The sequence below is a fragment of the Bombina bombina genome, chromosome 7 (assembly GCF_027579735.1).
Source record: "Bombina bombina isolate aBomBom1 chromosome 7, aBomBom1.pri, whole genome shotgun sequence".
Lineage (NCBI taxonomy): Eukaryota > Metazoa > Chordata > Amphibia > Anura > Bombinatoridae > Bombina > Bombina bombina.
In genome coordinates this window covers 242,970,133-242,987,027 of record NC_069505.1, presented here as the reverse complement: position 1 = coordinate 242,987,027, position 16,895 = coordinate 242,970,133, and the positions used below count along the sequence as shown (strand labels likewise).

The window sequence follows — 16,895 nt, the reverse complement described above, 5'->3', positions numbered from 1 at the left end:
AGGTGCTTTGGCTGATCATGTCATGTGATTAACTCTGGGATTACCAGCCATACTAATTAGCATATGTAATTGTGTAGTGTAGCTAGGAAACTACAGGTGCTATGGCTGATCATGTCATGTGATCACCTCTGGGGTTACCAGTCATACTAATTAGGATATGTAATTGTGCAGTGTAGCTAGGAAACTACAGAGCTATGGTTGAGCCTTATGTCATGTGATCCCCACTGGGGTTACCAGCCATACTAATTAGCATATGTAATTGTGCAGTGTAGCTAGGAAACTACAGAGCTATGGTTGAGCCTCATGTCATGTGATCACCTCTGGGGTTACCAGCCATACTAATTAGCATATGTAATTGTGCAGTGTAGCTAGGAAACTACAGGTGCTATGGCTGATCATGTCATGTGATCACCTCTGAGGTTACCAGCCATACTAATAAGCATATGTAATTGTGTAGTGTAGCTAGGAAACTACAGGTGCTATGGCTGATCATGTCATGTGATCACCTCTGAGGTTACCAGCCATACTTATAAGCATATGTAATTGTGTAGTGTAGCTAGGAAACTACAGGTGCTATGGCTGATCATGTCATGTGATCACCTCTGAGGTTACCAGCCATACTAATAAGCATATGTAATTGTGCAGTGTAGCTAGGAAACTGCAGGTGCTAGGTCTTTCATTTTTTTAATAGTGGATTCCCCACATTTAGAAGCCTTTTTTCCTGTATCAATTTTATATTAATTATAGTTGATCTGAACCATACAAATAGGGTATTCAGTAAAATCTGTACAAAAATACTGGACCCTTAAAGCAGGGATAGGCAAGGTGTCCGTAACTAGCCCTTGCAGTGTCCGCCATAACTTTATTATATCTTTTCTTTCTGATTAAATAATAGCAATTAAAAAAAAATTGTAGTGTGAATAAAGTTAGTGACTTGTCAAGAGACTGCTAGCGATATTGGTTGATAAGTTATGGAATAAATAAAGCCTGAGTGAAATACTGGATGTGTATCTGCATCTATATTATAACACCCAGCTCTATACAAAGACACAGTAGTGACACTGGCACATGCGTATAGCCAGACAAGGGCTGGTTATAGGGTCAGTGATATCTGCATCAGAATAATAACACCCAGCGCTATATAATGACACAGTAGTGACACTGGCACATGGGTATAGCCAGACAAGGGCTGGTTATAGGGTCAGTGGTATCTGCATCAGTATAATATCACCCAGCGCTATATAATGACACAGTAGTGACACTGGCACATGGGTATAGCCAGAGGAGGGCTGGTTATAGGGTCAGTGGTATCTGCATCAGTATAATAACACCCGGCACTATATAATGACACAGAAGTGACACTGGCTCATGGGTATAGCCAGAGGAGGGCTGGTTGTAGGATCAGTGGTATCTATCAGTATAATAACACCCAGTGCTATATAATGACACAGTAGTGACACTGGCACATGGGTATAGCCAGAGGAGGGCTGGTTATAGAATAAGTGGTATCTGCATCAGTAGAGTAACACCAAGCACTATATAATGACACAGTAGTGACACTGGCACATGGGTATAGCCAGAGGAGGGCTGGTTATAGGGTCAGTGATATCTGCATCAGAATAATAACACCCAGCGCTATATAATGACATAGTAGTGACACTGGCACATGGGTATAGCCAGAGGTGGGCTGGTTATAGGGTCAGTGGTATCTGCATCAGTATAATAACACCCGGCACAATATAATGACACAGAAGTGACACTGGCTCATGAGTATAGCCAGAGGAGGGCTGGTTATAGGATCAGTGGTATCTGCATCAGTATAATAACACCAAGCACTATAAAATAATGTTTTTAATTTCAAATGTACCTTGGTGTCCTTCACTAAGGTCTGTACTTTGGAAAATGTCTGCTACAACCTTTGTCTGGGCCTATCCCTGCCTTAAAGACCCCTGTCAGCTAAACATAAAGGGCCTTCTAAGCCTTTATGCATTAGAAATATGTCTCAAAAAGAAGTTACACTGTGCTTTTTCTATTATATGTGTTACAGGCAACCATGGGTGTGTTCAATCATTGCTAGGTGTTTACTTCTGGCAGCCAAGGGGTTACATCACTACTATGTACATGTGTTACTGGCCACCAAGGGGATAGAATGACTGTTTAGTTGTGAAAATATATGTGGTGGGATCAAGGGTGGGGCCTAAGGTTGAACTTTTGTGGGGACATTGTGTGAACCCATCTACGTCCTCTGGCCAGTCACCTATACGTCGCCCGGTATTTTTACCCTAGAAACAGCTGGTGAGTAATGAGATGCAGGCATACGTGCATATGCTGCAGTCACTATCGCCTGATCTAGCATGGAATAGGGGTTCCTTTTAGCTCACAAGACCTAGAATCTGATAACTCATCAATTATAAAGTCTTTTATTGTTAATGGAGAAATTCCAGCAAACCTGAGATGCTCATCAATTTTGAATAGACGCATTTTGTTTGCAATATATTTAGCACAAATGCTTCTAGTAAAGGCTGTCAGTTTTTCAGTGAGAGCTTTTACTGCACACAAAGCATAGCTAGACTTAGCTTGAGCAATTTACATGATACAATTCACCATTGGCTCTTTCATCTGAAATGCTTTTTAGAAAAGCTAGTGCACAAAGCATATCTAGATATGATACATGCTTGTGCACAAAGCATATCTAGATATGATACATGTCTGTGCACAAAGCATATCTAGATATGCCTGTGCACAAAGCATATCTAGATATGACTCATGCCTGTGCACAGTAAGAAATGTTAATTTCCTGATTTTTCAACTCACTGACAGTCCCTGACTTCATTATTGACAATGGGGTAGATTTACCAATGTCTGTCCGACATGATATGCTGTAGTGCAGTGTTTTTCAACCAGTGTGCCATGGCACACTAGTATGCCGTGAGAGATCCTCAGGTGTGCCACGGCAGACTGACAACAGTGTGACATATTTTTTAAACTTTGCTTGTTTTTTACTCCCAGTGCAGGGGTAGTTTGTAGGAGGCATGGCATAACAGCACAATACATACAGTATGTGTGTGTTTGTGTGTATGTATATATATATATGCTGTATTAGGCTACAATGTGTGATTTTTTTTTAAATTTTGGGATGGTGGTGTGCCACAGGATTTTTTAATGTAAAAAAGTGTGCCACGGCAAAAAAAAGGTTAAAAATCACTGCTGTAGTGTATCAAGTCCCACAGACATCGATGAATGCTGACAGCATACGCTATCGGCATTTATCATTGCACAAGCAGTTCTTGTGAACTGCTTGTGCAATGCCGCCCTGCAGATTTGCGGCCAATCGGGGTGTCAATCCACCCGATAGTATAGGATGGGGCGGATTGATTTCCGCGACCTCAGAGCAGGCGGACAAGTTATGGAGCCGCGGTCTTTAGACTGCTGCTTCATAACTTCTGTTTCTGGCGAGCCTGAAGGCTCGCGCGGAAACAGCACCATCAAGCTCCTTTCGGAGCTTGATAATTCGGCCCCATTGACACCACTTTACATGGATTTCTTGTAAGAGGAGAGGGGCCATGTTACATACAATATAAACCATGTGGTTCTCTTTAAAATTTTGAGGGGAATATACTAATGTAAAAAATATGTATTTTAATATTCTCAGGTTTTACTTTGTCCTTTTTATTACTCTCATTTGCTTATGCACCTTGTCTGTTGGTTTTATTAACTCCATTATAGCGAAGTAAGTATTCTTTATAAATATATATATGATATCATTTAAAATATACCAAATAATACACACACAGAACTATTTAAAAACGAATACCAACACAACCCAAGAAATAGACTTTAAATAATATATATTTTTTTTACATCTCTTTAACTTGTTGCATTTAATAAAATGATACCTTTATAAATGGCAAATATGGCAAGAACAGTGATTACATAAAGCACATTCTAGACCACTGGGCTAATAGCGTCTGTCCTTGCTGTACAATCTGCGTTTGTCACACGTCACCTGTTGATCCCTATTTTCATTTCAAGATGGCGGCGCCCAGTTTGAAGATGCAGAACGTCACTAACCAGCACTTAAAGAGTTACAGTAAGAGAAAGGCTTTAAAGGGACATTATACGCTCATTTTTTCTTTGCATAAATGTTTTGTAGATGATCTATTTATATAGCCCATAAAGTTTTTTTTTTTAAATAATGTATATTTTTGCTTATTTTTAAATAACATTGCTCTGATTTTCAGACTCCTAACCAAGCCCCAAAGTTTTATGTGAATACCGTCAGCTACCTTCTCCAGCTTGCTCCTGTTTGTGTAAAGGGTCTTTTCATATGCAAAAGAAGGGGGAGGGGGGAGTGTCTTATTTCTCACTTACAGTGGGCTTTCCAGCTACTTTTTCAACAGAGCCAAACTGACAGCTTCTAAGTAAGTTTTTAAACAGTTTTATACTGGATTTTTATATCAGTATCTGTGCATCTTATTCTTTATAATAGTGTCTATTACATGCAGTTATATGAAAATGAGTGTATACTGTCCCTTTAAAGAGTGCTTCAGGCACAGAAGGAAAAAAAATAGAATTGTGAGTAGTAATTGTACCCAGCAGTTTAAAGTCCCTTTAAATTGGTTTTAAGTTGCCATCAACTATTTTTAAATTAAAACAAAAAATAATAATATTAATAAATGGGAAACTGTCCCAGCAATTCTTGTCCATCATATACCCCTCTTGATCCTAAATCTCTTTGTATTTATTTTAGGTTTTGCTTCATACACATATATTGTTCATATTTATATTAAATCAGCGTTAGTGCACGTTGGAAATAAGTCGATTTAGAATGCTTCACTCCTGGGGAATTTAATCTCTGATTAAGAGGTGAGAATATTTATTTCCAAGAGTTGTTCTTGGAGTTTCTTCCATAACGATTTGCACAGGGTACAAATGTGACATGTTGATCCCATATCAGCTGACCATATCAGCTTCCTTTCCCTTAACAAATCAGCAATGTTTTCAAGGCTTAATTTTCTAAACTGTTGCAATGTTTTACTCCAGATCTTTAGGTAATGGTGTCTGTAAAAAAACAAACACAAAACAGTATTAATAAATACATTGAATCCATGTACAATACATTTATAACAATCAGTATTCTTTTAATAATAAAATTATCTTACAAATTATTATTATAAATTGAAGGTCCCTTTAAATCTTGCTTAAATAATTCCCTTACAGTGCACACTACACATTAGATGCTTAAATCCATTGTACCTGCTGGAATATATGAAATTTATTTACAAATAGCCTTTTACCTTTATTTTGTCATGTGAAATAGCAGCAACAGAAATCAACCTTCAATTGAGGAGTGAGACAGAGAGACCAGCCTATTTGAAAAGGTGTTCCCTTCAGCTGCTTTGAATACAATAAACTACTACTTGTCTGAGCACATTGTCCCTTTGACACCTTTAGATTTAAATGGTCTTTAAACATTATTATTATCCTCTTCTTGGATTTTATTTGAACCAGACACTGGTTTCCTGATTTATGCACAGCTCATTTACAATCTGTCTCTTGTTGACATACACGCCATTTCTCACAGCTCAGCAGAGAAGAGGACGTCATTAATAGAATGTCACATGGACAATACACGTGTAGCTGATGGAATGAAAGGTATTTTCATATCTTTACCTTTTCATGTTCTTATCCAATGTGACCATTTAAGGGGCACACAATTTATTTTTTTATCTGCTGCATCTAAAAGAGGTGATTTTGAGGTGTGTTCATTTTTTTATACTTGAGAGGTGTGTCACTGTTCACCAATGACACAAAGGGAGAGCTGTTTATCAACCAAAGAGCAATTAGATGCCCAGTGTAGGGTTGACAGGTGTCTTCCATAGAAATACTGGACAACCTGCATACAATGGTCCCTCCTCAAAGCTGCAAATTAGGCTCCCCCTTGCTCTGTTATAGAAATATACTATTATATACATTTTCCATGACTCATAGTAATTGTATCCACTTGGCTGCCAGTAACACAAACACGCAGAAAAGCAATACTTACGTCCTTTTGTTTGACAGTAATTTTTTTTATTTTTTTATTTATTATGCATAGAGACACAGGTGGCTTTTAAAATGTTTCTGAAGTGTCAAGTATTTTTTACAAGGTTTACTGGACAACCTTGTGGATACCTGACAACCCTAACTGGACAGCCCTGTGGATACCTCACAACCCTAACTGGACAGCCTTGTGGATACCCCACAACTCTAACTGGACAGCCTTGTGGATACCTGACAACCCTAGCTGGACAGCCTCGTGGATACCTGACAACCCTAAGTGGACAGCCTTGTGGATACCTGACAACCCTAACTGGACAGCCTTGTGGATACCCCACAACCCTAACTGGACAGCCCTGTGGATACCCCACAACCCTAACTGTACAGCCTTGTGGATACCTGACAACCCTAGCTGGACAGCCTTGTGGATACCTCACAACCCTAACTGGACAGCCTTGTGGATACCTGACAACCCTAAGTGGACAGCCTTGTGGATACCTGACAACCCTAACTGGACAGCCTTGTGGATACCCCACAACCCTAAGTGGACAGCCCTGTGGATACCCCACAACCCTAACTGTACAGCCTTGTGGATACCTGACAACCCTAGCTGGACAGCCTCGTGGATACCTCACAACCCTAACTGGACAGCCTCGTGGATACCTGACAACTCTAAGTGGACAGCCTTGTGGATACCTGACAACCCTAACTGGACAGCCTTGTGGATACCCCACAACCCTAACTGGACAGCCCTGTGGATACCCCACAACCCTAACTGTACAGCCCTGTGGATACCTGACAACCCTAACTGTATAGCCTTGTGGATACCTGACAACCCTAACTGTACAGCCTTGTGGATATCTGACAACCCTAACTGTACAGCCTTGTGGATACCTGACAACCCTAACTGGACAGCCCTGTGGATACCTGACAACCCTAACTGGACAGCCCTGTGGATACCTGACAACCATAACTGTACAGCCTTATGGATACCTGACAATCCTAACTGGACAGCCCTGTGGATACCTGACAACCCTAACTGGACAGCCTCGTGGATACCTGACAACCCTAACTGGACAACCTTGTGGATACCTGACAACCCTAACTGGACAGCCCTGTGGATACCTGTCAACCCTAACTGGACAGCCCTGTGGATACCTGACAACCCTAACTGTACAGCCTTGTGGATACCTGACAGCCCTAACTGGACAGCCCTGTGGATACCTGACAACCCTAACTGGACAGCCCTGTGGATACTTGACAACCCTAACTGGACAGCCTTGTGGATACCTCACAACCCTAACTGGACATCCTTGTGGATACCTCACAACCCTAACTGGACAGCCTTGTAATACCTCACAACCCTAACTGGACAGCCTTGTGGATACCTCACAACCCTAACTGGACAGCCTTGTGTATACCTGACAACCCTAACTGTACAGCCTCGTGGATACCTCACAACCCTAACTGGACAGCCTCGTGGATACCTGACAACCCTAAGTGGACAGCCTTGTGGATACCTGACAACCCTAACTGGACAGCCTTGTGGATACCCCACAACCCTAACTGGACAGCCCTGTGGATACCCCACAACCCTAACTGTACAGCCTTGTGGATATCTGACAACCCTAACTGTACAACCTTGTGGATACCTGACAACCCTAACTGGACAGCCCTGTGGATACCTGACAACCCTAACTGGACAGCCCTGTGGATACCTGACAACCCTAACTGTACAGCCTTATGGATACCTGACAATCCTAACTGGACAGCCCTGTGGATACCTGACAACCCTAACTGGACAGCCTCGTGGATACCTGACAACCCTAACTGGACAACCTTGTGGATACCTGACAACCCTAACTGGACAGCCCTGTGGATACATGTCAACCCTAACTGGACAGCCCTGTGGATACCTGACAACCCTAACTGTACAGCCTTGTGGATACCTGACAGCCCTAACTGGACAGCCCTGTGGATACCTGACAACCCTAACTGGACAGCCCTGTGGATACTTGACAACCCTAACTGGACATCCTTGTGGATACCTCACAACCCTAACTGGACATCCTTGTGGATACCTCACAACCCTAACTGGACAGCCTTGTAATACCTCACAACCCTAACTGGACAGCCTTGTGGATACCTCACAACCCTAACTGGACAGCCTTGTGTATACCTCACAACCCTAACTGGACAGCCTTGTGTATACCTGACAACCCTAACTGTACAGCCTCGTGGATACCTGACAACCCTAAGTGGACAGCCTCGTGGATACCTGACAACCCTAAGTGGACAGCCTCGTGGATACCTGACAACCCTAACTGGACAGCCTTGTGGATACCCCACAACCCTAACTGGACAGCCCTGTGGATACCCCACAACCCTAACTGTACAGCCTTGTGGATACCTGACAACCCTAGCTGGACAGCCTCGTGGATACCTCACAACCCTAACTGGACAGCCTCGTGGATACCTGACAACCCTAAGTGGACAGCCTTGTGGATACCTGACAACCCTAACTGGACAGCCTTGTGGATACCCCACAACCCTAACTGGACAGCCCTGTGGATACCCCACAACCCTAACTGTACAGCCCTGTGGATACCTGACAACCCTAACTGTACAGCCTTTTGGATACCTGACAACCCTAACTGTACAGCCTTGTGGATACCTGACAACCCTAACTGTACAGCCTTGTGGATACCTGACAACCCTAACTGGACAGCCCTGTGGATACCTGACAACCCTAACTGTACAGCCTTATGGATACCTGACAATCCTAACTGGTCAGCCCTGTGGATACCTGACAACCCTAACTGGACAGCCTCGTGGATACCTGACAACCCTAACTGGACAACCTTGTGGATACCTGACAACCCTAACTGGACAGCCCTGTGGATACCTGACAACCCTAACTGGACAGTCCTGTGGATACCTGACAACCCTAACTGTACAGCCTTGTGGATACCTGACAGCCCTAACTGGACAGCCCTGTGGATACCTGACAACCCTAACTGGACAGCCCTGTGGATACTTGACAACCCTAACTGGACAGCCTTGTGGATACCTCACAACCCTAACTGGACATCCTTGTGGATACCTCACAACCCTAACTGGACAGCCTTGTGGATACCTCACAACCCTAACTGGACAGCCTTGTGGATACCTGACAACCCTAACTGGACAGCCTTGTGGATACCTGACAACTCTAGCCCAGTAGGACTTCCTGTTAGCTTAAAGGGACATTAAACCCCAAAAATGTCTTTCATGATTCAGACAGAGAATACCATTTTAAACAACATTCCAATTTACTTCTATTATCTAATTTGCTTCACTCTTTAGATATCCTTTGTTAAATACATAGCAATGCACATGGGTGGGCCAATCACATGAGGCAAATATGTGCAACCACCAATCAGAAGCTACTGAGCCTATCTAGATATGCTTTTCAGGATGGAATATCAAGAGAATGAAGCAAATTAGATAACAGAAGTAAATTAGAAAGTTGTTTAAAATGGTAGTCTCTATCTGAATCATGAAAGAACAAATGTGGGTTTAATTTCCCTTTAAAAATAAACAGCTTTAATATAATCTTTTATTAATGCAAAAATATTTTTTAAATGCCAAAATAATGTTTTTTCATCTTCAAGATTTATTTATTTGAGTTTCTGGTTCCTTTAATAGAGTGCACTATAAAAAATAAGACTGTATTCAACTGAATATTTTATTTTATTTATTTTTATATCAGCAATAAAGTACTGCATTGCAAATAATCTGCAGACAAAATTAATGTTTTTTTTATACTCAATGTATAAAGCGTTTACACATTCAGAGCAATCCAGTATTAATTTTTGAAAACCCTTTTGAATATTTTTAAATAGTCTCCTTTGCTGATGTCAGTCAGAGACCAGGTGAAAATGTGCTTGTGTATTGTTCTAAGCAATCACTGTGTATCACGTAGTAGAGTTAGATAAATGGCAGCATATTTAAGAATGCTGGGCAAGATTACATATGTGGCGTCGCCCGTAAAAAACAGTTTTTAGTCCGGTATTGTAATCACATATACGACGCCACATATAAATGCGGCACGTATATTTTATCTGTCACCCACTAATTTTACTCCCATAAACTAACATAAAAACCACGTTGCAAATCAGTATCACATATTCAGCGCAAGGACTTACGCAATGAAAATGGAGACATTTTACTCCATTTTCACCTTGCCACACATAGGCAGGCGCAGCAAGCCTTGCGCTGAATATATAAGTACCGTAACTCCCTGGAAGTTCTAACTAACACCTAACGCATGCGCAATATCTACCTGTCAACCCCCACCGCAATAACTAAAAAAAATATATTAACCCCTAATCCGCCAACCCCCACATCGCAAAATCCTATTGGCTGTTCAAATCAGCCAATAGGATTTCAGTAGCTCTCATCCTATTGGCTGATTTGAAAATTTCAGCCAATAGGAATTTAAGGTACCCCAAATATTAAACCTTGCATTCAATCCTCAGTGTGCGGCGACGATCGTACACAGAGGATCCTTCATGCTGGATTGTTTCGCGGTCACCTCCGCGTTGCCTTGGTCCTGGATGAAGATAGAAGAGGTCCCCGCGCTGAAAGAAGATATCGCCGCCTAGCAGATCATCACCACCTGGAAGAAAACCTTTTCTGCCGGACTTCAGGAACGGTGAGTACCTATTTTGGGTTAGACGTAGGCTTTTTTTTTTATTGTTTGGGGTGGCTTTTTTTTTTTAGATTAGGGATTTTTTGTCCTGCAAAAGAGCTGATTTTTTTTGGGGGGGGGGATTTTACTGTTAGTAACAAGGTAAAAGAGCTGATTTTTTTTTGGGGGGGTACTGTTAGTAACAAGGTAAAAGAGCTGATTTTTTTGGGGGGGATTTTACTGTTAGTAACAAGGTAAAAGAGCTGATTTTTTTGGGGGGGGATTTTACTGTTAGTAACAAGGTAAAAGAGCTGATTTTTTTTGGGGGGGTACTGTTAGTAACAAGGTAAAAGAGCTGATTTTTTTGGGGGGGATTTTACTGTTAGTAACAAGGTAAAAGAGCTGATTTTTTTGGGGGGGATTTTACTGTTAGTAACAAGGTAAAAGAGCTGATTTTTTTGGGGGGGTATTTTACTGTTAGTAACAAGGTAAAAGAGCTGATTTTTTTTTGGGGGGGGGATTTTACTGTTAGTAACAAGGTAAAAGAGCTGATTTTTTTTTTGGGGGGGGTTTACTGTTAGTAACAAGGTAAAAGAGCTGATTTTTTTTGGGGGGGGGTTTACTGTTAGTAACAAGGTAATAGAGCTGTTCAACAAAGGGCAGTGCCCTACAAAAGGCCCTTTTAAGGGCTATTGGTAGTTTAGATTAGGGGGTGTTTTTATTTTGGGGGGCTTTTTTATTTTCATTGGGGTATTAGATTAGGTTGAATTTTTTTATTTTTGATAATTTGGTTTATTTTTTCTGTGGCTTTAGACTTTTTATTTTTTGTAATTTTAGATTTATTTAATTTAATGTTGTTATTTTAATTGTAAATAGTATTTGATGTAATTGTGGTTAATTTAATGGGTGTTAGGTTAGGGGGCTTAGTAATTAGTTATTTGAGTTGTGGGGGGTTGGCGGTTTAGGGGTTATTAGTGCAATTAGGTTTATTGCATTATGGGGTGTTGGCGGTTCAGTAGTGAATACATTTACTAGGCAGTTTGCGATGTGGGGGGATGGCGGATTAGGGGTTTAATACATTTATTAGAGAGATTGCAATGTGGGGGTTTGCGGATTAGGGGTTAATAAATGTATTAGTTAGATTGCGATGTGGGTGAATGGCGGATTAGGAGTTAATAGTTTAATTAGGTATATTGCGCTGTGGGGGGTTGGTGGTTTATGTGTTAATTAGTTTATTATTAGTTGAGATGTGGGGTGATGGCAGATATAGGGGTTTTGACGTTGGGTTTATTTTTGGGAGGCGGGTTAGGCTGTTACAGGAGATTTAAAGGGACTTTTCAGTCAAAATTTAAATTCACATAGATGAATCACATCTCTGAATAGAAACATATTTTCAATATACATGTATTGGCAAAAATGCTTGTATTAAAAGTTATAACTGTTTTAGTGTTAACATTTTTCTCTGAATGTGCATGTGAAGTATAGCTAAATAAACTCAGTGCATCAGCATTTTATATACTGCAGCTGCTCAGATCACCAGTGGGGCTTGTATCATGTCAGCAATTAACAAATTGTCATTTCCAAATGGTACAAGCACCTTAGGCTCTCTGATCAAGTATTGTGTTTAAAATGCTGGTGCACGGTGCATACTTAAATACACATTTGAAACAGCTATAGCTTTTATTAGAATCATCTTTGCTAATACATGTATATTACAAAAATGCTTCTATTCAAAATGTAAATGTATCCATGTGGATTAAAATTTTGGCTGGAATGTCCGTTTAATTTTTTTCTTTTTTTTCTTATGCGCCGGCAGTTTCTAAACTGCTGTAAGTCACTGGCGAATCCAGAAATCTGTATTTACTCACATTTCAGGACATCACTAGTTTATCCGACTTACGGCAGTATATGAACTGCCAGCGCGGTTTAGGTGATTCCCCGATGTGTGAGGTATGTATGGGGTACCTGTAAAGCGCGGCTAATCACCCGTAAGGGTCTCAAGGCGCTGCTCATTTTATTGACCTTGAAAGGATCAAAGGCTGAGTGGACCTCACCGGGGATCGAACCTGCAACCCTTGGTTTGCTACAGAGATCAGCCACAGTGCCTTAGCATGCTGAGCTATCTGTCCGGCTGTGAGGTGAATTTACAGGCAACGCGGGTTTCAGCAGTTATGCTGAAGCCTGCGCTGCATATGTAATCTTGTCCTCTGTATAAACTCTAGGGGGATTGAAAAAGCACAATGGATAGTAACGAATATCTAACAGCGCTGATAGTGACCTGTAGCTCCTAAACAGAATGGGCCCCTAGCCGCCAACAATAAGTAAATGAACAAGAAAAATGCCTGAAGGAGCGCCTAAGTCTAGGCAATAATTAATAATAATTAATTCATGCATTAATTTGTAGATTAAGTGATGTTTTATGATATTTGTGTCAATACTTGATATTTTACTATTATCTGTGATATTAAATACTATTGTACTTAGCTTTTTAAACCGCATTTAGACTTAGGCGCTCCTTCAGGCATTTTTCTTGTTCATTTACGGATTGAAAAAGCACTATTGTTAGAAGCAAACTGCAGACAAAAAAGTAATAATTGTATATTACATTGTTGTGTTTTGTTTTCTGACGACTTAGATTTTCTCTGTTAGTCTTACAGGATAAAGTTTTGTTTTTTATATATGGACATCTAATTTATTTCAGTTTTTCTTATTTTGTTATTCCTTCTTGTCTTTCACTCCCTCACACTTTAAAGACCGTGAGCATTGGGTAAGTGTGATGCTGAATCGTGACATTGCAAACTGTGAAAGTAGATGTTCTGCTACATCTAAGTTCATGCTGTGCAGCTGCTAAATGGATTGACATATCTGAATGTCTAATCAGCTAGTTATAAATAAATATACACTATTTGTATTTTTTTAACAATATATTTTAATACATATTTTATAGTAGTGAAATAAAAGAAAAAACAATCTAGGTTTTATGTGCCTTTAAGGATCCTTTTGATAAGAATGTAGAACAGAGGTTGTTGTCTTTTCTGGTAGACCTTCAGTCCCTATCACTTATTTGGCCCACTCTGCTAAATTTAGGTTTAATTACATGCTGGCTAAAATCGCTATATTTCAAATAGCATGTTTACTTATATATATATACAGCTATGTCAGGCATTGGCCTTGTAGAAAAAGCCTCAGTATTAGCCAGCCTCATGGGAATTTGTGATTTATGAATAGTGCCTTTAATCATAAGGTTAAAATTATTCTTATGACCCCTTGGTGTGAAACACTAACTCCAAAGGATTTCCTAAAATTAAAAATAAATTACCTGAGGATTAACAGTTTCTAATTTAAGCTCCTTCATACACAGACCTGTTTGGACATACTGTCTAAGAACTTCTTGGGCTATGGGAAGAACTACTCTAAACCTTGGATCTAATAATTTTCTGACTCTGCCTTGAGTTCATAACTGTATGCAGAAATATTACTCCAGTTTCACTAAAAAAATGGAAATGGAGTCATGGCGAATAGACAGAAGCATCTGGGGGAAAAGACGAAACATCTAATTGAAATGCACGCTGCAGAAAGTATAGCACCTGAACTGACTGCTCCAAGATACACATCCAATAGTAGCTCAACTCTCAGCTCTTTTTTTACTTAAAATAGAGCAATTGCAGATCGGAGTGGACTCTCTTTCAACTGATTTTAAAAGCTTCTCGGAAAGGCTCCAGCAAGCTGAACAGAGGATTGTAGAAAGTGTAGATAGGCAAAGAGAAACCTCTACTAAAGTTATTACACTACAAAACGAGAACAAAATACTATTGGACAAGATAGAAGACTTAGAAAATAGCTCACGACGCAATAATTTACGAATTGCAGGAGTACCTGAGACAGTTTCTAGCTCGGAGTTGATAGCTTTTGCAGAAAAAACATTACCAACATTACTGAAAGTTACCCAAGTCCATGCATAGCAGAAAGAGCCCATACAGTGGGGAACTCTACTCCAGATGTCAAGAACTTCAGAGATAAGATCATGTCGTCAAAGCTCACTGTTGCTATATGAGGGACACAAGATCTACCTACTTGAAGCGGGGTGGTCAGCCTCCTTATTATACCTGGCAAGATTAAGACTTCAAACACTGCAAAGCCTGAAGTTTTTTGATGATCCCAAGCATCTGCAAAAAAATTTGAGACAAGAAGTACCAGGGGAGCAAAAAGATCTTTAGGAGGAATAATTGCTCATACAGTAGTATAATAATGCTGAGAGATGTTTACAAGTTTTAGATGCATGTAGCTTAAGATAATGAATAAATACAAGCATCTAAGAACTCAATGGCACAGAGTCGAGAGAAGGAGAGATAACACATTGTTAGTTAGTTGTAATTGGTAATTAGATGTGATATAGTTGTCTGTTATAGTTAGACAATGACTGAGCAATTAGTTTGCAATTTACAGTTTTTCTTTTTTACTTTACTATTATACAGGGTTTACTAACTGATGTTCAGGAGCCAGCCAGACCTCTCTTTTCCCTGGGGTGTCAAAATTGGATTGTTTACCACTTTGGAGCTGCTCTCTTCCTATTAAGGTATTGTCACACAAGTACTCCTCAGAAGGTATCTAATTCATCACTCTTCATTGTTCATAACACAATATGGTACTTAGGGATTTGAATATAATGAGTTGGAATGTAGGAGGAATAACGGATATCAATATTAAACTATTTACAATTATGGCATTGTTAAGAGTTCAGCCAAATATCAGGATATCAGATACATACAGATGAAACTGAATTAGTATGGCTCACCACTCATACTCGCAAAAATATTCCAGGCTTTGAATTCAAGATTGTCACAGAAGAGATGGCCATTGTCCTAGGTGCAGAGCGAGTGATGCCCTACATATGATATGGACTTGTCCCTATGCTGTTAAGTAAAATGACAGAACATTGGTTAGCTGTAGGGGTACAAAGCTAAACATAAAACTGACCTTGAAGGACATTGTATTTTTTACCATTAAAAGAGTAACGAAGCATTTTACAATGTGTATTTATAATATTGTTTTTTGGCAAGGCTCTTAATATTTCACAAAATTGGTTAAAAAAGAACCCACCTACTATTCAGGCGTTAAAACACACCATATTAACCTAACTCTTCACTGAACAATCAGATGGGAGATGTACAGAGGAGAGTAAAGTCATTTATCGCTAAATGGGGACCATACATAAATACTTTACCCACCAGCACTCGGAATATAATTATACACCCATTTAGAAACACTGATTTTATACTAAACTAAGAGTGGGTTTTAGAGTGCGCCCCCCGGGGAAATAAGGAGAAGAGAGGATCTTATCACTGCTCACTGAACAGTAAACCGCTGGTATAGAACCTGATTTGTAAAATCAATTAGACTCAATAGAAAGAAATGGTTAGGCTAGCTCAAGTTGGAAGAGTTTAATAATGTTTATTGGTATAGTTAGTTTTAAAAGTTTATGGAAAATAAAAATGTTTTATTTTCTTCACAGAGGAGCTTTATTTCACAAGGGTCAGTAATTATAACAGGACACTGAAAGAACTGTCATGAATGGATCTTTGGTAGAGAATTGTCTCTTAAGTGCTGAACTTTAATTTTTGACAATCATGTTCTTTCTTGAGTGTACCAGATGTTTGTTCTACATCCTGTAATAAACAAAAATAAAATATTACAAAATAAATTGCATGGGTGTTGTTATTTCAAATTCCTGATTTACTTTATTTCAGAGCCTATTCCATTAAATAACCTAAATCTGCTTCATTTGATAACTTACTGATCCCCTAATTCCTAATAATAATGATGTCCTTAACTAAATAATAATGATATCCTTAACTAAATAATAATGATGTCCTTAACTAAATAATAATGATATCCTTAACTAAATAATAATGATGTCCTTAACTAAATAATAATGATGTCCTTAGCTAAATAATGATGTTACTAAACTGTTACAAACAAAAAGCCTGTGGCTGTGGCAGGACAATTTCTTCTCAGTGGTTTCTGAACTAGATTGTTTCTTTATTTGTACCACATTAGGTCTTGGATTTTCTTGAGAACTTGTTGGCTATAGTAGTTTCATCTTTCACTCTTGTGTAAGAATATTCTTTCATGTGCTTAAAGGGCCACTAAAAGTCCAAAATACATTTTCATGATTCAGATAAAG

The 16,895-nt window shown here is 39.6% G+C and overlaps 1 protein-coding gene across 2 annotated transcripts in view; it reads right to left on the bottom strand.

The window, feature by feature from the left end:
* Positions 1–3,831: 3,831 nt before the first annotated feature.
* Positions 3,832–16,895, bottom strand: part of LMOD3 (leiomodin 3) — a 48,197-nt gene continuing 35,133 nt past the window's right edge. The window contains exon 3 of one of the 2 annotated variants that reach the window (XM_053720681.1): positions 3,832–5,061. In XM_053720681.1, the coding sequence (XP_053576656.1) occupies positions 5,035–5,061 (27 nt within the window). In that variant the 3' untranslated portion in view covers positions 3,832–5,034. Of the gene's footprint in view, positions 5,062–16,137; positions 16,378–16,895 lie in introns of those variants that run through there. The other variant, XM_053720680.1, reaches the window with a different exon arrangement.